Source organism: Eupeodes corollae, chromosome 1 (assembly GCF_945859685.1).
Source record: "Eupeodes corollae chromosome 1, idEupCoro1.1, whole genome shotgun sequence".
Classification (NCBI taxonomy): Eukaryota; Metazoa; Arthropoda; class Insecta; order Diptera; family Syrphidae; genus Eupeodes; species Eupeodes corollae.
In genome coordinates, this window is record NC_079147.1 from 303,091,589 (window position 1) to 303,118,272 (window position 26,684).

General features: G+C 34.5%; 3 protein-coding genes across 5 annotated transcripts in view; 1 reads left to right on the forward strand and 2 right to left on the reverse strand.

The window, feature by feature from the left end:
• LOC129942143 (major facilitator superfamily domain-containing protein 8) overlaps window positions 1-11,943 on the forward strand; it is a 30,055-nt gene extending 18,112 nt beyond the window's left edge. The window contains exons 1-7 of one of the 3 annotated variants that reach the window (XM_056050954.1): window positions 1,360-1,679; window positions 9,522-9,886; window positions 9,950-10,193; window positions 10,262-10,524; window positions 10,581-10,732; window positions 10,809-11,438; window positions 11,505-11,943. In XM_056050954.1, the coding sequence (XP_055906929.1) occupies window positions 9,695-9,886; window positions 9,950-10,193; window positions 10,262-10,524; window positions 10,581-10,732; window positions 10,809-11,438; window positions 11,505-11,709 (1,686 nt within the window). In that variant the 5' untranslated portion in view covers window positions 1,360-1,679; window positions 9,522-9,694 and the 3' untranslated portion in view covers window positions 11,710-11,943. Of the gene's footprint in view, window positions 1-1,359; window positions 1,680-9,521; window positions 9,887-9,949; window positions 10,194-10,261; window positions 10,525-10,580; window positions 10,733-10,808; window positions 11,439-11,504 lie in introns of those variants that run through there. The other 2 variants (XM_056050953.1, XM_056050955.1) reach the window with 2 other exon arrangements.
• A 6-nt stretch (window positions 11,944-11,949) lies between these two features.
• LOC129942144 (organic cation transporter protein-like) lies at window positions 11,950-14,007 on the reverse strand. The gene is made up of 5 exons (XM_056050956.1): window positions 13,829-14,007; window positions 13,351-13,754; window positions 12,522-13,297; window positions 12,278-12,462; window positions 11,950-12,180 (listed from the first exon to the last, which is right to left on the reverse strand). The coding sequence occupies exons 2-5, from the start codon at window positions 13,416-13,418 to the stop codon at window positions 11,968-11,970; spliced, it is 1,242 nt and encodes a 413-aa protein (XP_055906931.1). The 5' UTR covers window positions 13,419-13,754; window positions 13,829-14,007; the 3' UTR covers window positions 11,950-11,967.
• Window positions 14,008-22,702: 8,695 nt separating this feature from the next.
• Window positions 22,703-25,169, reverse strand: LOC129939877 (solute carrier family 22 member 3-like). The gene is made up of 6 exons (XM_056048056.1): window positions 24,941-25,169; window positions 24,637-24,874; window positions 24,467-24,570; window positions 23,634-24,403; window positions 23,383-23,564; window positions 22,703-23,329 (listed from the first exon to the last, which is right to left on the reverse strand). Exons 1-6 carry the CDS (start codon window positions 25,147-25,149, stop codon window positions 23,117-23,119), a joined length of 1,716 nt encoding a protein of 571 aa, XP_055904031.1. The 5' UTR covers window positions 25,150-25,169; the 3' UTR covers window positions 22,703-23,116.
• Between the last annotated feature and the right edge of the window lie 1,515 nt (window positions 25,170-26,684).

The window sequence follows — 26,684 nt, forward strand, 5'->3', positions numbered from 1 at the left end:
CCTAAAAAAACCAAAGTTGGTAAAAATTGATTTTCGACACAAATATCTTTTCAAAAATTTGGAATATTGGCTTCAAACTAATTTTATCTTATAAGAAATATTGTTTTAAACATTCGATAAAATTTTGAAAAAAATTGAAAAGTTTTTTTACCAAAAATAAAACTCTAAAAAAAAACAATACTAAACTTGGTAAAAATTTACTTTCGACTCAAATAGCTTTCCAAAAATTAAAAATATTATCTTCAAACTTATTTTATTTCAAAGAAAATATTGTTTTCAATATTCAGTAATTTTTATATAAAAATCGAACAGTCCGTTTTTCATACAAAATAAAATGTACAAAAAATAGTACTCAAATTTGGTAAAAAATGATACGAGTACATAAAGACAAACTGTTAAGCAAGACAAATCGACAGACGGAATGGGAAGTTATCAGTGTGGGTTGCATCCCAACCTCTTTTTCAAATGTTTCTTTTATTGTTGAGTACCTACAACGTTAATTAAAACATTTTTGTAGTTTCAAAAAATTTCATCACTCTTCAAAAGGTGTCATCCAAGAGCCTTAAAATATGTATCGATTTTTTTAAGGCACTTATAAAATAATTGTGTGACATCCCAACACACACCCCAAGCAATTGTATCTAATCGGTTTTCAAGGTCATCTGTTTTTAGTGATGCGGGACTACGGTCCATGTTTCATGATGTTGATGATGCGCTTCACTTGTATCTAAGTATCTTCCTGCTGTTTCACTTCACCTAAAGAAATTTTGTCTTCTCTTAGTTTCTCATAATGACACTTCAATTCTCCACAAATTGCTCCAGGTCATGGACCAATCAATTTGTTTTGATTCTCACGTTTCTCTACTTCTTCTCGTTCTTCTTTGTTTTGTTCGGATTCTTAGGTAATTGGATTTACATGTGAATTCTTTGTTTCTTCGTTGGTTATATATTCGATCTTTGAAGTTTTTAGTGAAACAGTGGACAATATTACAGTAAACAGAAAACCTAATTACTCACTCCATGTAAGTGTATCACTTAAAACCTTTAACTAAATGTCAAAGCAAATCCCGAAGAAATAAGCACAACAAAAATCCCAGCACTTTCAGCTGAAAAGAGAGCATAGAAAAAGTCAAATTCTTTCGCATGCGTCGTAATGGTCAGCAAAAATGTTTGTATAGAAATGTTGGAAAACATTGTTTTCCTTTCATCAGCTTCTGGTTTCTTCACTATTTTGTTGCCTTCAAAAAGTAGTCGGTCGTTGCCTCATAATGCAGAAACAACTTCTAAATTATTCCGGTTAACTCAAAACACTGCACCGACCGCCGCCGTGCTGTATTGTTGCGAGAGTTTCGTCACCAAAATAAAAAAAAAACAATAGTTCTCGAACAATTGATAAAAACATATTTCGAGAAAAACACGTTTCCGGTTATTATGTGAAATAAAACCTCCTTTGTCATCATCTTCACATCATCGTCATCTTCAAAATTCTTCTATTTGGGAATTATTTTTATCAACGCGTGTTTGTTATCTCCTTTAAAAAATATCATTACTTGATATCATTTTAGAATTAAATAGACTTTATAATGTGACAAGTTTGCTTGAACAACTGACAGTTGTTTGATAAAATTCAACTTGAATTTATCATCATAAACATAAGACGGGTAAATACGCCCGATACAGTAAGTAGTACGAAATCTAGATTGAGTGTTTTTAAATGAAAAATAAACTGAATACAAATTTGTGCAGTTTCAATTTTACTTTTATGGATTTGACTTATGTTTATGGCACACAAAAGAGATCTGTTTTATGTTTTAAAATGAACACATTTTTTAAGGTTAAGACTACATTAGAAAAACCAGCTGCAGAAGTGAGATGTTGTTTAGGAATTTTCACGTTTTAAAAAGTCGTTGTGCCAAAATTGAAAATTGCAAGCCAATAGAATGTAAATAGCTCGCGTAGACATTGTGGTTTTCGTCGGATCGTATAAAGGTAAAAAAATATTGTGCAATTTGAAATGTAGAAATATCATGTCACATGAGATACTTTCCTATCTATCTGTCTATCTATCGTTATTCAGTTTCTGTGTTGTATGTTATACAGGGTGCGTCAAATGTGACCAGGAAGTCATTTAAAGTGAAAGTAACTTTTATATATTTAATTCTTTAAATTTTGTTTTAGAAAAACAAAATATTATTAATGGATTTTATATGCCAAAGTTTGGAATATAATGATTCTCAAATAAGCACTAGCTTCATGTCCAGAGGGACGCGGTTTTTCTTTTACTAGGCTCAGTGCCCGTATTTTAGCACGAATGTTCTCTTTTTTTCAGCAGAGGGTTAGTAGTGGGTGAACTCTACACTACAATTATTAAGCTTTAGTACAATTCAATGACATAGTTTGATAATCCCAAAAGGCACCCTGTAATGTATCTGCATTAAATTAGTAACGCCAATTGATTTAAATTATTATTGGAGGCAGATAGCCCCGAGCTCAAGCCTGACGCGACGACATAACGTCATTGTGGTGGCTACAAGTGGGTGTGTTTTTTTCTGCAGTTCGCAATGTTATTATTTTGTTTAACTATTGAAAACAAATCTTAATTACATATAAGACATTATGCATACTAGTTATTATTTAAACATTCCAAGTAAATGCAAATATTGTAATAAAAATTGTATTGGATTTGTATAGGTTAGGTAGGTAATATAATCAACAAGTATAAATTATAAAGTTTTATGCAACAAATTTTACAGAAAAAAGTGTGATTTGGTATTTTTTCTTCATCATTTAACTTTAATTTAAACAATAGAATTTGCATTCAAGTGTGATGAGGTTGAGTTTCTGGGAAAGACCTTGAAATTAATATTATAACTAGAAATTCTGAAGAATAAAATTCGGGAATAGGTGAAAATTTGTCACTGATAGCCACTACTTTGCCCTTTTAAGGGCATTATTATGGGTTTTTCGTAGGTAGAGAAAACAAAATTTTCCATAGCCTACTGTGCAACACGATTCCACAGAGTTATCCATTTTGTGATTTCAATATCAAACGTGAATAAAATACATTTTTGCAAGGTATTTATTTTTACTTGCTACATATAGGAACTACATATGTACATATATGGCAAGTTTGGCATTCGTGCAAAATTTCGAACTCGAGATTTTAATTAAACATGATATTACGATGGTAGAGAAGTCGAAAAAAGTGGGTCCCGCTATTCCGTCTGGTCTGATTTCCTTATTTGTCCACGCTCCTACATATACAGCCTAAACCATTGGGTCGATTGAGTTCAAACTTGGAAGTTAAGGTTTTGAGCAGATTCGCGTTAGGAGAATATTTTTAGATCAAAGCTAACAGTTGCCCCATACAATTTATTTGGTCAAAAAACGAAAATTCGAATTTTCCTAAAAAACTAACCGATAGATATTTTTTAAATTTTCTCTAAAATTTTATTTTTTAACCTGGCTTTTAAGAAAAACATACTTTTGTATTGCTCAGGAAAGGTACCGCTCATAGAACCGTTAATTTGGTTTTTAACATTCTTAGCAGCTTATGGACTGATTTCTATAATTTATTTTTGAATAAGCTCTTATATTGCCTTAACAATATTTGACTATCAAAAGTGCCATTTTTTTATTGTTTGGACTTTTACAAAAATATTAATTTTTTTTTTTTAAATTCTATATCTCAAGAACGGATCAACATTTTTTTACGAAATTCAAATTTAGAGCGTATATTTACAATCACTAAACAACTGCATACCAAAAATATCTTTAGAAAAAAATTGAAAAATTTTATGTATAAAAAATTAATTTAAAAAAAAACCGCTCCAACGATTTTCAAAAAAAAAAATTTAAATCAAAGATTTTTTGATTTACAAAATAATATTTAAATTTTTGAAGACAAACTTATTTTTCAGGTAAAATTTTGAATCTTAAAATAGTTTTTTTTAAAATTACTTTAGCTGTTGAATGTAACCCCCTCCCATCTCACCAGATCAAATCCAGTGCATGAACGCATTTTTTTGACAAAATTGTATTTACATTCCTATTTTGTATCCAAATTAATGCATTTTGTACACATTTATGTATTTTTATAAATATAACTATAACTATTGTAAATTTAATCAACAATCTATTTTAAATTGTCTATCAAAAAGTATTTTGGTACCTTTACATATATGAGTTTAAAGTATTATTCCTTAAGAATAAGGTTGTTTCACACATATTTTACTTGCCTTCGCACTATATAAAAGAATAAATGCTTAGTACAAGTTTAAGAAACGGGCTAGGAGTATATGTGTTTTCTATTAAAATCACTTTTTCAACGTATGTATGCACATTATACCTGTATAGGTGTTACGTACAATCTATCTACAACTATTGCTTACGTGTCACTTCGTAACTAAAATCCAAAACGCACAAGAGCCTGACTGTTAACAACACAAGAATAGCAATTTCTTGTACCTGTTCGTATGCTTCTTTCATTTAAACTTTAACAAAAAAAATAAACTGAACGTAATGACTCCATGTTTGCGCTAAAACTTGTAGGAAAGAAGGAATGTGATTAGATTGTAGTAAGCACCTTCTACCACCAATAACATTCATTCATTATCATCATAAACATTGTCTTTATCTATCCATCTGCATAAAGCTTAGAACGCCAATGAACTATTCTTTGTCCGTTTTAGACACCTACCTAACTACACAACCAAAAGGTGATAGCTTTACAATTTAAACAAACATGTTCTGCCTCTTTCATATCTTCAGATAATTTATTTTCCATCCTGGTTCTTCTTATATGAAATTAAAATAAAGCTATCCAAATTAAAAAGCTTTGAACGAACAAACAAATGTTTTCGTTAAACATGCTTACAAGCATTTTTCATTTCAGGGATGAGTTGTCCTAGGATGAGTTGTGTCTTAGGATGATTCACGCGATTTTTTTGACAAATCAAATGTCATTCAAATTTTTGAAGACAAACTTATTTTACAGGTATATTTTAAAAAAATATATAGGTATTTTTTTAAATAGACTCTTTGCATACAGGAGCAAGTTCCTGCGACCCACTCATGCATTTTATTTATTATAAAAATTGAATGTTGAAATAATTATGTGTGAAACAATACATCATTTAAATGGACACCACGCTAATTGTTCAAAGCATCGACTTTTTTAGGTGTTTTCGACACTTTTTGACACATATTGGGCAGTATCTCAGCCAAACCTTGACGAATACTGGTTTTTTATGTGCTCAAGAGTCTGCAAAAACATGATCTTTTTCTTAGCGCTGAAAAAAAATTCAAGCCATGTCAAGTCGCAGGATCTTGGTGGCCAGTTTATATAGCCACGACAAGAGTTGTGTGGCATGTGTCACCGTCTTATTGAAACCACAAGTTCTCCAACTCGTATTCTTCAATAGCAGGCAAAAAGAGATTCTCAGATCCCCAAAAATGACAATTTTGTTTATTACTATACTCACCGAGTCATTTCTCAGTATAGAGTATAGCTTCATCGCTGAAGAAATTTTTTTCAAAAAAAACACCCAGCACGACGTTGTGAATTGTCAACTGGCTTTAGATGTTGTGCGAGCTGGACTTTACATGAATGGAGATTTAGATTTAAATGCAAAATACGTCATAATGTGTCGTAAGACATTCTAAATTTCTGAGAATGAGGAGGAATCAATATATTTGGGACTTCGTCAACACTTTCACTTACAGCCCAGATATATATAACCAATCAAGTCTCATTTTTCAAAATTTTAAACTCGACATATCATACCGATTACAATAGCTTCCTATGGGAAGTTGGGTCTCACGAACTTGCTCCTGTACCCAAAGAGACTGTTTAAAAATAGTGCTAATATTTTAAGATTTAAAAATACACCTCCAAAATCAACGTACATATCTTCAAATATTCATGCGACTTAATTTCTCAAGGAAATCTTGTTTTTTTTTTTAATAAATTTTAAATTTTAATTAAATAAAAGAGGCTGGGATGCGACCCACACTGATAACTTCCCATCCCGTCTGTCGATTTGTCTTGCTTAAAAGTTTGTAGGTTTTCGTGTTTTGTTAAAAATGTTGTTAGTTGAATTATTATTAAAAATTTTAATACTACCAACAATATTTTTCATATAAGGAAATAGTTTAGTTTGAAAATCTAGTTGTGTTAAATAGATTTGTAGTCGAAAACAAGTTTTTTACCAATTTAAGTAACATTTCTTAAATTTTTACAAATTGGATGAATGAAATTAATTTGAGAGATATCAAGAACCGAACATTAATTTTTACCAAATTTGCGTACTATTTTTTGTAGATTTTATTTTTTTATGAAAAAACAGACTCTTGGATTTTAATAAAAAAAAACTACTGAATATCGAAAACAATATTTTCTGTGAAATTAAAAAAATTGAAAACAATATTTTTAATTTTTGAAAAGCTATTTGAGTCAAAAATAAATTGTTACCAACTTTAGTAATGTTTTTTTTGTTTATTTTTTATAAAAAAAGCTGTCAATGCGATTTTTCTCAAAAACTTACCAGATGTTAAAAACGTTATTTTTCGCTGTACAAAATTGTTTTGGAGATGAAACTGTTTTGTATTCTTAAAATTTTTGGGGTGACAAATTGTTTTTTTTTTCAGTTTTTTTTTTGATTTATAAAAAAAAAACGATAATTTGATTTTTTTTCCAAAAAATATACTACTTTGGTATCACGTTACAATATACAATATAAAATTTAACTCAAGTCTTGAGTGGTTTTGGTTCATGAGATATTTTGTGTTTACCAAAATGTTCACCTATTTTTAAACTGCTATGGTAATAGCAGTTCTCACGAACCAATGACGCTAGAGACTTGAATTACATTTTATATTGTGTATTGTAACGTGATACCAAAGTAGTATATTTTTTCAAAAAAATCTAATTAACGGTTTTTTTATAAATCAAAGAAAAATTGTCACCTCGAAAATTGTACAAATAAAAAATGATTTTATCTACAAAATAATTTTGTGCAGAGAAAAATAACGTTTTTAACATCTGGTAAAATTTTGAGAAAAATCAAATTGAAAGTTTTTTTTATAAAAAATAAAAACTTAAATGAAAATTTAATAAAAGGTGGTAAAAATGATTTTCGACACAAATATCTTTTAAAAAATTTGGGGTTATGGCTTCCAACTAATTTTAACTTATAAGAAATATTGTTTTCAATATTTGGACAAATTTTGCTAAGACTCCAATTGACAGATTTTTTTACAAAAAATTAAAAGCTAAAGAAAATTAATAAAAGTTGGTACAAAATAATTTTCGACTCAAACATCTTTTCAAAACTTTGAGATATTGGCTTTAAACTACTTTTATCCTTTTGTTTTCAACATTCGGTAAAATTTTGAGAAAAATCGAATTGACAGTTTTTTTTACAAAAAATAAACATTTAAATGAAAATTTAACAAAAGTTGGTAAAAAATGATTTTCGACACAAAAATATAAAAAATATTGTTTTCAACATTCGTTAAAATTTTGAGAAAAATCTAATTGACAGTTTTTTTTTACAAAAAAAAAATAAACACCTGAAAAAGAAAACAATACTAAAACTTGGTAAAAATGTACCTTCGACTCAAATAGCGTTTCAAAAATTAAAAATATTGTCTTCAAACTTTTTTATTTCACAGAAAATATTGTTTTCGATATTCAGTAGTTTTTTTTATAAAAATTCAACAGACCGTTTTTTCATAAAAAAAATAAAATCTACAAAAAATGGTACACAAATTTGGTTAAAATTGATGTGCAGTTCTTGATATCTCTCAAATTAATGTCTTTCATCTAATTTGTAAGAGTTTAATAAATCCTACTAAAATTGGTACAAATTTGTTTTCGACTAAAAATCTATTTAACAAAACTAAATTTTCAAACTAAACTATTTCTTTATATGAAAAAATATTGTTGGTAATTTTAAATTTTGTAAGAATAATTCAACTGACAACTTTTTTAACCCAACACGAGAACCTATAAACTTTTAAACAAGACAAATCGACAGACATGAAGTTATCAGTGGAGTGCCACAGTCTCTTTTTAAGATATTTATTGAAATGAAAATTATTTGGATTCTAATAACCTTGAAACGTCCAGAAACATCAAAATTTGCAATTCGACAGATCGGACCGAATACAAAAACTTCTAGTGGGGAGTTTGTCAAATCTGTTTGATAGACAGTCTTATAAATAAGAACATTGGAGAAAACTTGAATCGATGGCAAATTGTGTGACTTACATCTGTGAAATATTTAATTCTTGTTCAATTTTTTAATAATTCAACATTGATTTGTTGAGTTTAGTTAAATTAGTTGCCAACTGAAAAAGTTTGCAAGTCTTGTATTTTCCTATGCGTGCTTAAAATTTCTGCAATTAGTTTACTTAATCATTAATTTTGATGATTAAAAACTTCATAATAAAACTCACACCTAATCTCAAGAGAATATTCGTAAAAACATATCGTACCTTAAGCTTAATAGGATTCTTCTCCTTTTGTTTAAAAAAAATGTGCATGTATTTTTATTTCAAAACAATCCTTGAAAGAGAGAAAAAAATGTAGATAACAATGAAAAAACTACAATATATTGTGACTTTTCATCAAATAATTTTTAAGGGTGACACTTCAATATTTTAATGTCCTGAAAACTCACTACAAAAGTTGGTTAAACGTATTTACTTTTGAATTGACATTGACCTAACAATGAATCCTCATTCTTATGCACTGTACTATGCAACTTCTAGCATCTATACATTCCCACACCGCATTAAAAGGGCAAGGACATTATTTATTTTGCTTGCATTTTTAGTGGATTATTGATTTTTTAAACATGAAATGAATGGTGTCATCATCAAAAACTGAACAATCTTATATCGTAGCAAGGTTAAAAGTTAGCTTTGTTTACATTTTGTCGACAAGGTTTTGTTCCTTAATATTAAATTCCACATTTTTCCAAAGAGTTTTGATGGCTCTTATATTTAAAATTTTCAATATTCTGTTTAAATATTTAAAGTATTTCTCAAAAATTTTATAAAAATCTTCAAAAGTTGTTAGAGTTTGATTGTTTTCCATTAATCTTAAGGGAATCTTAACCCTTTTTAACTAAAACGGTTTAACAGATAAATACAAAATGATTTGAAGGTAATTTTTGTTCTTGTAACGTTTTTGAATTATAGTGAAAAAAATATAGAAATAATGTTGAAAACAGTTATTTTTCTATAGAAGTTTATTTTAAATTGAAGTTCGGATTCGAAATCAGCAAAAATCAAGGTTGTCGTTGAAAAACATGTTTCAAAAACCTGATGTAATAAAAAAATTGAAAGTTGTGACTCGAATTTAGAACAACTTAACAACTTGATTTGTTTGTGAGACAAACAAAATTGACAATTTTGAAAAGTTTAAAGAACAGATCTTAAAAAACTTTTAACATATTTTTACCTAACAAATATTTTCTGAAATCCATTTGAAATTAATAAATTTGTCTTTGCAGAATGATGTGATAAAAAGAGCAACAACAACAAAAAACTGATCTCTTTGCATTCAAGAAACCTGTAAATTCTCAGACTGAACTAAATACTTACTCCCCAAAAAAATAAAAACCAAACCAAAAGCAAACAACTTTAAAATACTCCTGAACTTCACTTCAAAACTATCACCATCACAATGGGATGCTTTAGCAAAGTCCGTGAAAACCTCAAACCCTCTAAATTACCCGAAAATGTTGACGATGGCCTGGAAACAATCGATGAATACAACAAACGTTGGTTATCGATACGAGTTATCTATTTCACAATGTTCCTAATGTCACTGGCTTTCAGCATCATCCTAACTGGGGTGTGGCCATTTTTGGATAAGGTAAGTGTGTTGGTGAGGAGGGGCTTATAATTCTCAAAAATGCTTAATTATTTCTCTCACCAGCTAGATCCGAAAGCGGGTAAAGAATTCATGGGCCTTGTTGTGGCTGCCAATCCTCTGGGTCAAATGATTTTCAGTCCACTTTTTGGCTATTGGCAGAATAAGTCGGGATCAATGAGGATACCTTTGCTCTGTTCTCTCACAACATTCTCCATTGCCAGTGCAATATATTCGTCCCTGGAATTGGTTCCAAGTCACGTGAAATATTGGATGCTGGGATCGAGATTCCTGATTGGAGTCAGTTCGGGTAAGAATTTTGAAATGACAGGCATTAAAAGCAGTATTAACAGTGCTTCCACTCCTTTTCTCCCTTAGCCAATATTGCTGTATGCCGTTCGTACTTATCATCAGCGACGAGATTAAGTGAACGCACCGGGGCGGTGTCAATGATTTCCTTGGCTCAAGTCTTGGGTTTCATTGTTGGTCCGGCGTTGCAAGCCGCTGTCACACCTTTGGGTAGTCAGGGCTTTAGGATACTCGGAGGAGCTGTCATCTTGAATATGTACACAGCCGCTGGATGGATCAATGTTTTGATGGGCATAGCAAACATAGTTATGTGTATGCCAAGTATTTTTGAGGTAATTTACTCCTTAAAATATGCAATGTTTCAATATTAAACTAATTTTACATGAAGGAACGAAAAGTTGCAGCCCGGGAAGTGATGATAATGCAGGGCAAGACTTCCGAAAAGGAGACATGGAAAGCCATGAAACCGGACTATGTTTCAGCTTGGACTTTGATAGTAGCTTTCTTCGTTTTGGTCTTTAATTTCGTTCTTCTTGAGACGTAAGTTCCATCCACGCAACTTTTTTTCAAAAAAGCTTTTAAATGCATATATGACACTGTTTTTTTTTTTTGACAGATTGGGCACATCTCTGACAATGGATCAATTTGGATGGTCCAAGGAACAAGCCCTCTATTATATGGGCATTCTTCTGTCGGTGGGAGCGGTTATAGCCTGCGTGACTTTTGTAGGCATAAAACCCCTTTGCAAGATGTTCCGCGAGGAATACGTCCTTATCTGGGGTGGATTCTCGTTGATGGTCCTGGGACGTGTGCTTTACATTCCTTGGGGTGATGCACCACCAAAGGTAGCAGAAGTCTTCAACATTACCATTCCTCTGGGTCCCAATGGATCAAACAACTCGCTCTATAATGATCCAGATAGTGAAATATACCTAGGATGTCCGAAAACCCAGACTTGGTGTGCAACAACTAATGCTCTAACTCTGAATCAGTTCCTTATCGGTTTCGGATTCACTTCCATCGGGTATCCGATTGGTGTGACCCTTATACAGACGATATTTTCAAAAATTCTCGGTCCGCGCCCCCAAGGCGTCTGGATGGGAATGATGACTGGAGCTGGATGCCTGTCCAGAGTTCTGGGGCCAATTTGTGTAGGTTCGATATACACACGTTTTGGGACTTATTGGACGTTTGGAATGACAACTATTATGATGTTGATCTCAATGGTCTGGCTGTTACTTTTTAAGTGAGTTTAATCTTTCCAAAAAATTCCATGAAGTTTTACAAATTGTTTTGTGTTGTTCCATTTCAGAAAACGTTTAATTCCGCCAGAGGTTGAAAAACATCCCCCAGTCGAAATGCAACCTTTAAATGTTGTTCTATTGGAAAACGGTCCAAAGGATTCCAGCTTAGAAACGAATAGTACTCATGAAGTTCTTGATCATCAGTCTAAAGATGGCGAAGTTCTCTTGCCGAGTAGTAAAACTGTTAAAATAGTACCAAAACGTAGTATATAGTAATACCTTTATTTCAAAGGTATTGTTTTAATACATTAAATACATTTTTATATATAATTTTTTTTTATAATTTACAACTGTAATATAATAAAATAGCTATAAATACAATATTTTTTAAAAATAGGTTTAAGATGAAATACTGCCCGATTTGTAATAGATTTTGAAAAGAAGAGGTTTAAAAGTGTTATAAAAAGAAGATAAATTTAAATATAAGTTTTACTTAAAATGCCGAATGCTTTCTTTGATATAAGAGTAGTTTTAGGCTTTGGACGTTAATAACTTCTCCTGTATTTCTAATTCTGTATCTGTTTCAGGTTTGACATTTATTTCTTTCTGACCAATTTTTTGGGCGTCCTGTAAAGTTGTCGGCAAGACAGTGTTGTTTGTTTCTGGAAGAAATAAGACCAAAGAGCCCGATAAGAAGGCACTGCATGCAAACAGGATTGCCGGTGCTGAAGTGTAGTATTTTGCCTATGATCAAGAAATCAGAATAGTAGAAAGAAAAAGTTTTGAATAAATTAAAAGTTCCATAATTTTGTAAAACCACCCTTTAGTTCTATAAGCTTACCAAAAGTGGTGTTTGAGGAGCTACCATTGCTCCAAATCGTCCAATCATGGAACAAAACGACCCCAAAGTGCTTCGGGAATTCGTTGGAAATATTTCCGAGGTGAAGATATACAATACTTGAAACGAAGCAGTGATTGACATTTTTCCAAGAAGATACAATATCAATCGAAGACTATCATTTGAGGCTACGAAAGTTTTATGTAGGTCACTTGGCCAGACTCTTACCGTAATTTATATTACTTACCTGAAGCGCAAAAATTCATTGCCATAATACTGACTCCACTCAAAAACAAATATCCACATTGCGAAGCCTTCCTTCCATAACGATTCATTGTGACAGCTGGCAGCCAAATTCCTGGGATTTCAATAAACGACAAATACATAAAATTGTCGTACTTATTTCCGCCGAGCAGTCCCAAATTCAAACTAAGTCCCAGGAATGTGAAAACATTTGTGAACCAACATAAGGAAATATTCATAATTCGCCAGGGAAACGCTCTGAATGCATCGCCAATGGAAAATTTTTGAGCTTTTGAATCGATACCCAATAGGTTTTTCCTATTGGCCTGAAGTAATTTTTCAATACTGGCATCTGATAGCTTACGTTTGTTGATCTTTGCAGCTTTTCGTAGAATTTGTATTGCTTTTTCTTCTTCTTCTCGAGACAATAACCATCGAACACTTTCGGGAAGTACCCAGGAGAGTGACAGAAATCCCAAGGCAGGAATGTAAAAAATTCGCTCAACCACACGCCAATTATGGAAGCTTTTAACTACGTATGCGAGTAGAACACGGCCTAGGCTGTTAAACATGGGGACCAAAGTACAAGCATGTACCCGAATGCTGGGGCCTACAAATTCTAGGGCAAGCACGAACGCTATTCCAAAGATGGCTGAACCAAATAAGTTATCCAAGAAACCGAGAAGGACGAAAATGTAATAATTCGGTGAGAAGGATCGAAGAATTCCCATGACCGTACTCAAAGCACTTCCCCATGCCATCACTGTACTGCGGCCATACCTAAAAATTAAATTTAAAAAGTCTCTATATGCCTGACCCACTTTTGTTCTAACCTGTCGGAAAGGTACCCGCCTAGAGGTATGCCTAGAAACTGTCCAAAATTGTTTATAGTCCCAACCATTGCAAGTTTCCATTCGTCGGTACAAAACACTTTGAACTTTGCTTAAAACATAAATATCAACAAATCTGGTCGAAATAAAGCAAACTTACGTCATTGGAAACTGTCACTTCCTCATCTCGAAATATAAAATCCTCTCCACAATCTATTCGGGAAGATTGATTAAAGCTTCCTGCGTGACAAGAATTCTGTCCAGATCCATCATCGATGGTTGAGTTAAATGTTTTAAATCGGTGGCACTTATCGAGTTGACCGCTTGAAGCCTTTGGTATTGAAAATGGTACCCACGGTTTTTCGTATGAACTTTCTAATCCATCATCACATTCTGGAACTCGACACCTTCAATTATATGAATTTCATATCACTACAGGTATTAATTTAAGCTCTACGTTCGGGTAGCTTTAGGTTGGTACCTATAAACGACTGTACTTGCAGTAAAAATAAACTCGTATTTAAGAATTGCATGAAATATCACCAAAGCAAATGAAAGGCAATAAACTCGAAGCTGAAACTTTCCGAATTGTCCGATTTTTATTAAAATGTCGTCCAAACCAAATGGATGTGATTCTATTGAAACTTTTGCGGCATTTTCACAGCCGTTTTCATTCGAAGACATTTTGGTCTAAGGTACTAGAAAGATAAATTCTTCAGATTCTTGCGGGATTTCGCACTTTTATTCAAGACTTTTAACAAATCTAATTGTGATAATAATTTTGTTGGTTTAAGCTACGTAAAGGAAGAAGATTTATTGTTTTACTATGGTAAACAATAATTTTTAGATTTTTTAAAAATATCTTTTATAATGGTCTGAAGATATGAGAGCATAACTAAATCTCATTTCAAATTATGAAATAGATTGTTTGAAAAAAACAATAAAAATCATTTTTGTATTTCATCACAAAATTAGGAGAGGGATTGAATGCTTCAGAGAAATTTTCTTGAAAATAAATAGTTTATATTTACTAAATTTGTTAAAGGCGGTTAAATCGTTGTAAAGATTCTGGTTACATCTGCCAAGTTCAGAAGTTCTTTCTTTAGCCGTACTTGGTGAATGTGGAATATTTTATCACTCTCTGTTTTTTTTTAAAGTCATTGCAATACTCAGAGCACCTCATTTCAAACCACCACTTTCTTGGATCCACTTTGTCGACTTCTCTAATATCGAAATGTCAAGTTTGATTTGAATTTAAAGTTCGAACTTTTATGATAATGTGGCGTCACAAGCAAAAATACAGGAATTAGAAACAAAATTGTCGGTGTATATTTGTTTTGCATTCTTCCACATTCGAGTTGTGAATTTAATGAGCTCCTCATATTTTGTCGTTGCAGTTTCACACCTGAGAAAGATGGATTTGAGACTGAAAACGAATAAGAAAAATCAGAGAGTACTATGGTTAGATGTTGCAGAAAGTAGATCATTAGTACAAATAATAAAGAGTGTCGGAGAAAGAACAGTGCCCTGAGGCACACCAGCATTTGTGTTATTGGTTTCAGACTTGAATCCACCTAATCAACTTTTATTGAATGGTTTGAAAGAAAAATTATAATTCAACAAAGAAGAGATTAAACCACAATGCATTTTCAATAAGAGAGCAAGATATCAGACTTAATCAAACGACTTTGAAATATCAAGGCTGTAATCTTTCTTATTTCAAAACAAAATACCTAAAGGTTCCACTGTTCGGTGAATTAAATTACCAGATCACTATCATGACCTTGAAAAGAAGGGAAGTAAGTTTAGTCGGTCGATACTTTAAGGAAGAAGAACATTCGCCTTTTGGGGTCTAAACCAATGTCGGTTTCCAACTACTCAGAATGACCCGGAAGGTGGATGAAAAAGCTTGCAAAGGGATTTTTTTTAACGTGGATGAACTTTGATTTTTAAATGGTAGACATGTGCATTCAAGACAACATAAGCGTCCACATTTTAGTCTCAGAATCCACCTCTGTCTATCAACTTTTACTCTCACCTCCCCGTTGTGCACATGGGGTGCCTAGTACCTCAACTGGAGATTAAGGACAACGAACTTCTGTTATGCAAACTGCGATATTAACTACGGTGACTGCAACCGAGAAAACCAAGAACGCTTATTTGGATGCTTTGTCATTGGATAAATTCGGCAACATTAGCCTAATATTCGCACACACCCCCACAGAAGAGAAGGATGATAACACCAAGGACAAGTCCTTCGAGCTCTGGGACAAAACATATAAGCATTTTAATGTAACATATTAAAATTGCCCTGGCCACTAACAAGGAACCCCTGGTTTGATGAGGAATGTCGGCAGGCAAATGCAACCAAACAGCAGGAACGCAAAGCGGCGCTGCGTTGAAGACTACAAGAAGAAGAACTGCTCACGAGGTGTTTGAGCAGAAATTCGAGACGAACATCGACTTCTCAGAAGGAAAAAGAGAGAGCATGAGAAGCGTGCGGTGAAAGATGTTAAGAGGTTCAAAAACAGGAATGAAGTTCGAAAGTTTTATGAGCAGGTGAAACGAAATTCACAAGTACGTGAAACTTGAACTGAAGGCTGCAAATACGAAAGTGCAGATTATATAACAGCGACGACGAACCGAATTCCGCTGTTAGGCAGGATGATTCATTTGACATAGACAACAGACGATTTCCAATAATTTCGTCTTCCCAACTTGGACGTAGTAAAGATTGCTATATCTAAGCTGAATTCTTACAAAGCCAATGGAACAGATTGCTGTAATGCCGAGCTTTTCAAAGAAATTGAAGATAATTTGGTTGGGAGCATGCACCAACTTATTTGTACGATATGGTCAGAAGAAAGCATGCCCGGTTAATGAAATGAAGATAAACTGCACCAACTACAGAGGCATCAGTCTACTCAACATCGCTTACGAAATCTTTTCTGCAGTAATATGTTAACGTCTTAAGCCCATCGTCAAGAACCTGATAGGTCCTTATCAGTGTGATTTTAGACCAGGAAAGTTCACAGTCAATCAAATATTCACATTACGGCAGATCGTGGAAAAACCCAAAAACATTAAATTGACACCCACCATATTTTAACCGATTTCAAGGCCGCATAACTTCTTCTCCGTCTAGCAAGAAATGGGGAAGACATTGCCTTGATCCAGGATTGAGGAATCCGTTGTTCAAAAACCTAGGACTCCTGGGTCCTACGCACTGTGTGCGACAGATAAAAGTGAACCTAGATCTGGCAAACTAGTAAAACGTAGCATTATTGTATTTTTACTCCATAATTTCAGTGAAAAATATACCACCGTAGCTAGGCTGGAAACAACAAAAGGAAGTTTCTGGCTAGTGTGGGCGTATCTTGGACATTACCACCTTGGCCCTCCCCCTGAAAAAAACACTGGAGAAAATCGTCGCTGAAGCGAAAAGGCATAGGATCCACCTAATTATTGGGAGCGATGTTAACGCTCATCATACTGTATGGGGTAGCACGAATCTCAACGACAGAGGTGAGTCTCTTTTTTATTATATTCTTGGTACTAACCTCTTAGTAAGTAATGTTGGAAATAAACCAATCTTCGTCACTAAAACTCGACAAGAAGTCCTAGACATAACTCTTGTCTCAGATACTGTACACCATATGATCTTCTACTGGAAAGTATCCAAAGAGTACTCGTTCTCTGATCATATATATATCGAGTTCAATATCAATATGGATGAAAAGCCGAGTCCATTTACTTTTTGAAATTATTGGAAAACTGACTGGGCTTCATACAAGAACTCATTACAAAGTTTACTTAAACCTAGACTATCTAGTCCTTTTTCTAATGCTAATGAACTTGACAAAAAAGTCAATGACCTCACGTCAGCTATGAACAGAATATTGGAAATTTCTTGCTAACTTATACACATAAGAGGAAAGAGGAAACCACAATGGTGGGCCTCAGAGCTTGACTCGCTCAGAAAAAAATGCAGAAAACTCTTCAACCGAGCCCAATCTGCAAGACTAGCCTTTTACTGGGACTGTTACAAGCAATCCCTAAGAATTTACAAGAAGGCACTAAGGAAATCTAAGCGATCTTCTTGGCGATCCTTCTGTGGCACGATAGAAGAAACTTCTGAAGCCTCTAGGTTACGGAAAATTCTTTTAACTAATCCAGCGATGCCAAGTTGCTTGAAAAATGCAGATGGCTCCTGGGAAAATTGAAGTAATGAATCGCTGAACTTACTATTGGACACTCACTTTCCTGGTAGTTCTCTTACCGAAACTAACAACAGTTATATAAGTTCAAGTCCCAACACAGCATATTCAATAGGTCCGATCTCAAGGGACAAGCTACAACGGGTTCTCAACAGCTTCAAACCTTTTAAATCTGCAGGACCATATGGAATAATACCAGCCGAGCTACAAAAGACTTCTGATATAATAGCACCAATCCTTGAGGCAATTTTTACAAGCTGTCTTTACCTGGTCCATGTTCCCTCGGCATGGAGAGAAGTTAAAGTTGTTTTTATACCCCAAGTAGGTAAATGCTCGCAAGTCAATCCTAAAGATTTGCGACCTATAAGTCTATCATCATTCCTTCTTAAGACCTTGGAAAGATTAATTGATATACATTTAAGGGCAAGTATTGATACAAGACTTCTGTCTTCGTCTCAACATGTCTACTGTAAATTAAAATCGGTGGAAACAGCGTTACACACCTTAGTACGCACCGCCTAATATTATCTCCATTATAAAGAGTTCACTATGGTTGCTTTCCTTGATATTAAAGGGGCCTTTAACAACGAGAACACATCTGCAATCACATCTGCACTAACATCTCTAAATGTAGAGAATTCGCTTGGGGAGTTCATTCATTTAATGCTGGTTAGCAGAATAATTAACTCTAAACTGGGCAACTCTTCTGGTATTCTATCCCCTCTTCTCTGGAACCTGGTGGTGAATGAAATCCTAACTAGTCTGGATGCGGAGGGCTTCAGAGCGATAGCCTATGCGGACGACGTTGCTAAAGCAGTTTCAGGAAAGCATCTTAACACCCTAAAAGAACTCTTACAAAATGCCTTGGACAGACTAATACTTTGGGTTGATCGATGTGGACTGAGTGTTAACCCACACAAAACCGATTAAGTCTAATTTTCGAGGGGATTTAAAATTCCATTTGTCAACCACCCTTTATTAAAGGAATCCAATTAAAATTCTCAGTCGAGGCTAAATACCTGGGTCTTGTCTTATTAAGCTAATTAAATTGGAAACGCAACGTACAGAAAAGAGTCAACAAAGCTACTACAGCTCTCTTTTCTTGCAAAAAGCTATTGATAATAAATGGGGCTTACAACCCAGAATCACGCATTGGCTATACACATCGGTAATCAGACCGATTTCAATGTACGGCTTGGAAGTATGGTGGACTTTTTTAGAGAAAGGTATAAACAGGCTATAATGAAAGGTATAAACAGCTTGCCTATGTACATATAAGCGGATCGCTTCGCACGACCCCATCTGCGGCACTTCCTTACTCTACCTAACACCTCTTGACATATTAAGCAAACAAATAGCTGCAAGCTCTGCTATTCGTCTCAAAGTTTAGTCGCAGTGGACTAACAAAAACATTGGCCACTCCGTAATTTAGAATCAATCCCAAAGCACACAGAATACATCATCCCCCAACTGCAGATCTTTCTGGGAGGATAGGACATTCCTGGAAGATGGGTCAATCCATTTTAATACAGATGGTTCAAAACAAAAGAAGGGGTTGGTGGAGGTGTTTACTCTGAACGACTGAAATTAAGTCTCTCATTCCGCCTTCCCAATCATTGTAGTGTGTTGCAGGCGGAACTTTTGGAGATAAAAGAAGTCTTGCCCTGGCTTAAAGAAAACGTAATATCAACATCTGATATCAGTATTTTCTCAGGTAGTCAGGCTGCTATCAAATCACTGGACTCTATCTGTACAAACTCTATAACAGTCCATAACTGTCGATCATCCCTAATGGCGATGGCACAACAGTTTTTTTTTTATAATTTACAGGCACTCAAGGGGTTATTAGTACCCTTTATATGTTTATATTTAAACACAGTGCGAGCATTAGGAAAATAGGGAAGGATTTAAAAGGAGATACCGGTGCACATTGGTCTTAAAATTCTAAACATCAAAATGAGAGGGAAAACCAGACTTGGCTAAAGCATTCCACATTCTCGATGTGCGATTTAAGAAAGAATCTCTATACTTGATAGTACGCCCGAAATTGAGCTCAAGGGTAAACTGATGAGCATTCCTGGAAGTACGAGTATTGCGGCTGAATCGTTTAAGGGGTGGAATGCAACTGGCTAGTTCAACAGAACATTGTAAAAATATCGATAAAACAACGAAAGGCATTGCGACGGTGATCTAGGGGTGAAAAATTTCTTGGAGAAATCTTATGCACCTGGTAGCATTTTTGGCGATATCGAATATGTGATCATTCCATAAGAGGTGATCTGTGATATTCATACCGAGTTCTGAAAGTTGATTAGTTTCCTGGATGCAAGTGCCGCTCATGCTTAGTGGCATCGGGTGTGGGTTACGCTTTAACGACATAAGACAGCATTGAGTTTTCGAAGCATTAAATTCTACACGGTTTTTGATTCCCCATTGGACAATGCAGTCAAGATCAGAATTTAATGAGCTTATCATACGGTGCCGTTGAAATTCCACATCCGAAGGACGAGGATGTGAATCTAGAAACGAATATGAAAAGCTGAGGGTACTGTCGTCGGCGAAACAGTTTAATGGATTAAAAGTGACAGACAAAAGATCGTTTATAAATATAAGGAAGAGAGTCGGAGACATAACGGAGCCCTGGGGGACACCAGCATTTATTTTATGAATTTCAAACTTGAAACCATCCAATACAACTTGTATCGAACGGTTAGAAAGGTAATTTTTAATCCAACGAAGAAGAGATTTACAATACCAAAAGCATGCATTTTCGATAAGAGAGCTTTGTGCCAAACTCTATCAAATGCTTTTGAAATATCAAGTGCAATAATCTTACTTTCTCCAAAACGATGTAAAGATTTGTTCCACTGTTCGGTGAGATGAACTATGAGATCACCAGTGGACCTATTGCTACGAAAGCCATACTGTCGGTCATTAAGAAGCTTCCGTTCTTCAAGATATTTCTTAAGCTGGAAATTAATCAGCGTTTCCATGACCTTAGAAATAAGGGGCGTAAGTGCAATTGGACGATAGTTTGAGGGAGAGGAGGATTCGCCTTTTTTGGGGACATGCTGGACAAAAGATTCGTCCCATAGAATCATTTACGCTCTCAAGAACAGGAGGACTCATGACACTTTCCGGTAGCGTCGAATTAACAGCAAACTGTGCTGCAAGCAAATTTACTTTATCAATCGAGCTTACATAGGGAGTGTCATTGTGGACGAGCGTTGGATCTGAGGATGACGTGGTGTTTCGTACGTTTTTTACAAATGACCAGAAATGTTTACTACCTTTGGGACATTGTAGTATTTTTTGCCTTAATTTCTGATCATGCAAAAATTTGGTTCGACGAATATGACCATTACATGTCTTACTACCTTGTTTGAGCTTATTCCGGTTTTCCTCAGTCGGGTTGGCTTTGTAACAACGGATACTTACATCTCTGATCCTAATAACCTCTTTACAGCTCGAATCAAACCATGAGTTCTCTTTGGGTTTGATAGATTTTACCCTGTTCGGGATAAAATTTCTCATTCCACAAAGAATTAAATTTGTAACCATATCTGCGCTACCGAGAAAGCATAGTGACTAATTAAAGTTCCTGAAGAATTCATTGAGACCGTCCTAGTTGGCTTTCTCATATTGCCAAACGGTTCTCATAGGAGTTTTTTCTTTAACTCAGTTTTTTAGACATGAGAATTTTGCAGATACGATACAATGGTCTGATGTACCTAGAGGCGGTAATACACTGATTGTGTATTTATTAGGGTCAGAGGTAAGAAACAAGTCTAGGGTGTTGGCGGATTGACCTTCAACGTCAGGGATTCGAGTTGGCTCAGCGACTAGCTGAGTAATTGATTTAACTCAGCAAAGATCTCAACATACCTTCCTTCCATTATTGACTGGCCAGAATAACGAAGCCAAGAAGAATTGTGTACATTGAAATCGCCCACAATGACGATTTCAGTGTGAGGATAATGGGAAATATTCACCTTTGCTGGGTGCCGGGCCATAGAGACATTCCAGGTAACTGTAAGGCAGATGAACTCGCCAGGAAAGGCATACCAAGACGCTGTGAGGAGGGCAGGTACTAGGTTGAACAACATCACCACGTGTCAGGTCACAAAAAACATCTGGCCAACACTAGATTTAAAACGTTCAAGGTACTTTCTATCTCTAAGCAGATCGCATATAAAATCAATAATAGGTGTCATAACCGGACACTGTCTAATAGGAAAGCACTCCACTCAAATGGCTTTTGCAGAAGCTGTATGGACGAGGAAGAGGAAGAAACAGTTCTTTACTTTCTCTGCACATGTTCTGCTGTGGCTCGGAATCGCAAGAATTACCTAGGAGAATTCTTCTTTAACGATCTAAATCACATCAGCATAATCAGCCTCTCACGTTTCGTAAGGGACTTAAACTGATTCCATTGAGCAAAGGAGGAAGCCTCAAGATTCATGTGGTATCACAATGGGCAGTTAAACTGGCCTAAGTGTGCCCGTTTCCATCTTGGACAGCCACTTTAACCTAACCTAACCTAAGGCCGCATGTGGCAGAATCTGCAGGGACGAGCTGTATAGAGCAATGTCTAGTTTTGGCATCCCTGCCAAACTCATCTGTTTGTGCAGGATGACCAGACCATGGATAATTCGGGCAGCCCCATAAAGGTTGGAAACAAATTAATCTTTCCTTGTCTTAATTTTACCTTTCGTTGGCAAAAAGGCGGCAAAAATTGGTTTAACGGTTAATGAGGGTAAGACAAAGTACATGCTGCCATCAAGAAAGGACTTACGAGTACAACACAGACGTCTCGGTCTAAACGTCACCATCGTTTGACGTAACTTTGAGGTAACTAAGGACTTCGTCTACCTAGGCTCCGCTATGAAAGCAGAAAACAACACCAGCGCTGAGATAAAACGAATAACAACTCTTGCTAACCACTGACTGTTTCTTTAAACAAGTAAGCTTATTTAAAAGAGCTAACTACTGTCAAATATTAGAGCTAACTAATGACAACCATTCTCATGGTCTTTTTTATGTAGATTTTGGGTTATTACGAAAACATTGATATGAAGAATTTTCATTCATTCATTAAGTCGACCTTAAACAATAAATCAAATAATATAAACTTCAAGTACTGTAAATTCAAAACAATTTATTTACGTTACGAAAATAATTTAATTGTAAATTTTTCCTATTTATTTATTTTATTGCAACACGTTATTTACTAATTTATTTATTAACTCACAATCATTTACTCACTATTTTATGAACAAAGTTTAAGTGTAGAAACACCTTAAGGTTGTTAGTCAGTTATTTTTGTATATTTTCACTTATCTTTTATCTTTTCTGTAATTTAATTTGGAATGTTTCTTATATAAATAGTAAATACATATAAATACATAAGATAATGTTTCAGTAGAAAGACTAATATATCAAATCACTTTTTTTGAGATGAGCGATGACAAATCTTACTACTTTTAAGCTTGCTTACTTAAATATTTAAAATTTGTATTTTTCCACTAATACATTTTTTTTATCGTTGTTAACTATTTCTCAGCTTTTGACGTCAATAGCGTTTCTTGTGCTTCTGTTTCTGTATCAGGTTGAATTTTGATCTCTTTTTGTCCAATATTTTCAGCATCCTTAAGCGTTGTTGGCAACACAACGTTGTTTGTTTCGGGAAGGAATAGGACCAACGAACCCGACAGAAAAGCACTGCTTGCAAAAAGAATTCCCGGTGCTGATGCATAATATTTTGCCTTTAAATAAAAACCATCAATAACTTGTAACAACACTTTTTCAGTAAACTTACCATTAGTGGAGTTTGTGGAGCTATCATCGATCCAAATCGTCCAAACATCGAACAAAACGCTAATAAAGAATTTCGAGCGCTAGTTGGAAATACTTCCGATGTGAAAATGTAAATTATTTGAAATACTCCAGTGATGAACATCTTCCCAAGAAGATACAACACCAATCGTGTTGTACCAGAATCTATGAAAATTATAATTTTTTCGAAAAAGGTGACTTTTTAAAACTATGTATTTAATTTCTAGTACGTACCAGAAGGAACAAACGTCATTGCAGTAATAAAAATTCCTGTCAAAAACATAAATCCACATAACGAATACTTTCTTCCGAAACGATTTATCGTCATCGGTGGCAACAAAGTTCCTGGGATTTCAATCAAACCCAAGTACATAAAACTGTTGTATCGGTTTCGGCCAAGCAGTGACAAATTCAAGCTCAATCCCATAAAAATGAAAATAGTTGAGAACCAACAAAACGAACAGTTCATTATTCGCCAGGGAAATACTTTGAATGCTTCGACAAGTTGAGACTTATTCGTTTCGACACCTGATATGGTTTTCCTATTGGCTTGAAGTAATTTTTCAATACTGGCATCGGAAAGTTTGCGTTTGTTGATCTTCGCAGCTCTTCGAAGAATTTTCGTAGCTTCCTCTTCTTTCTCATGGGACAACAGCCATCGAACGCTTTCGGGAAGTATCCAAGGCAGTGCTATAAATCCTAAGGCTGGAATGTACAAAATCCTCTCAATCAAACGCCAATTGAGGAAGTTTTTAGCAGCCAGGCCTAGGAGAAAGCGTGATATTCCTCCAAACATAGGTAACAAGGTACCAGTATATGATCGGACATTCGGACCGATAAATTCCATGGCCAGAACGAATGCCGTTCCGTAGATAGTTGATCCGAATACGTTGTCCAAACATCCGAGAAAAGCGAACATATACAAATTTATTGAGAAAGATCGGACGACTCCGATGATGGCACTGGCGAGAGCAGCACATGCCAAGACTTTACTACGACCATACCTTGAACAAAAAAAGAAAAATATTACTAAAGATCAAATTCCCAAATTGACTTCTTTTCAAAACCTGTCCGAAATATATCCGCCCAAAGGTATTCCAATAACTTGTCCCAAATTATTGGTCGAGCCAACGATCGCAAGTTTCCATTCGTCCGAACAAAATACTTTAAACTTCAAAAAATTCAAATTTACTAAAAATAGTCTTTTCTAAATATCTGTAAGGCCAAAATTACGTACGTCATGTGCAATGGTGACTTCCTTATCACGGAATATAAAATCAGTGCCACAACCTGTTCTTGATTCTTGATCATAGTTTGTTGCATAACAGACATTCTCTGAACTGGTATTGGTTGAATTGAATGTCTTGAATCTTTGACACTTCTCGAGCTGACCACTAGCAGTTTTTGGTATTGTAAAGTCAGTCCATGGTTGTTGGTAGAAATTTTCTGTTCCGTCACATTCTGGTACCCGACACCTGAATATAAATTTTCGATCAATTCAAACATTTGAACAGCAAAAAATTAGGAGTACGGATACGCACCTATAAACTACTGTACTTGCAGTAAAAATAAATCCATATTTTACAATGGTATGAAATGCAATTAAAAATATTATAACCACAACAAATCGAAATTGAAACTTTCCAAACTCTCCAATTTTTACCAAAATATCATCCAAACCAAACGGTCGTGATTCCGTTGGAATGGATTCTTTTTTGTCAGTAACACAACCGTTTTCATTCGAAGACATTTTAGTACCAACACGTTACTAACTTATTATTTCCATATCTTTCTCTAAGACTTCTACATTATAGGAAGCTGATAAATTTTGACAGGAGTTGTGTAAACTAACGAGAAGATTTATAGTTTTATAATCTTTAAGCTTAGAAGATTTCTGTTTGTATTCATAAGGAGATACAAATATAAATTCTGATGAAAGATGAGTTTTGAAGAGTAAATAAAACAATCATAAAAATTAAATTGTAACTGTTTCGTAGTGTTTTGGGAGTTTCATTATTAAATTTTATTTGGTATTTCAAGTTTTATTTTCTTAGAAAAAATAATTTTTTTTGAATGTGACATCCATGACTACATTCAATCTTATTTTTATGTATGTATTTGCTTTTTAATCACAGATAAATGCTCTTTTTAGCAATATTTGCTATGCTTCTTTATCTATCAACGTCTTATTTAAGCCCTGTACTTCTATATATTCCAGTGTTGCCGCTTGGTAAAATAAAGTAAATTTCAAAAATACGAGTGCAGTGAACTCAGTCATAATCGGATGCATGACGTACATATGTACAAAATTTGTCCGAAGATTAGAGGCATCTACTTATTGGATTTAGTTTGGTTTGTCATTTCAAGAATGGAACCCACGGGATCACCTAGCAAGGTGTAGATTCGGTAAATGGGAAAGGGTGGAAAGTTTTTAGAGAATACTTCCGCTGTCTTTCGATGCAAGAATTTTGAATGGAAGCTATTGTAATTCTTATAGCCTCTTCACACCAAACTCAAAACCGGGTTTTCGGCAAAAAAATTAAGAAAACTCGAAAGTCCTTCACACCAAACATTTACACATTTTCATGAATTCTAACCAATTCAAACTGAGTTCTGGTGACGAGTTGAATGGGCTTACGAAATGAACCAACAAGAACTACAAGCTCGCTTGGTTGCAGCTATCCTCATTATTTACTTTAACTGGTCCCAACAATTTACTACGGAGAAGCTAATTGTGTAAAAAAATATATCATAGAATGAACAACAAACAAAACTGTTACATTAAAAATTAATTTTATTTAAAACAAATTCAATTCAAAATACTGAGCTTATGACTATTACTTCTGCTGGCCAAATGTCCCTTCAGGATCGCAATTTATTGCGGCCGTCGGAGCAACTTATAGGAGGGTTCGAGAAGAGCCGGACCAGAAAAGGTCAATTCCTAGTTAAAGATTCTTACCAAATCCAGAGCGATCACTGAAGCTGTTATGATGGGCTCCAATTTCTCCATCGCTATCTCTTTGGTTTCTTTCTTTGAGGATTCGCCTAACTTGTCTCAAGAACAGAGGATCTTCTTGATGTAAGCATCGCTTACCATCAAGTTGTGATAGTCCACTGTTGTGGTTTTATTTACTGGAACAACGAGATTTTCTTTCATACTTATCCCTCCACAAATTAACTTATCGCCTTTCTCATATCTCCCAAACACTTGTATAATTGAACGGAGTTACCGGAAAGTCTTTCTCCAGGTAATAAGCGAAAGAGTCCATCATATTTGTGGCGACA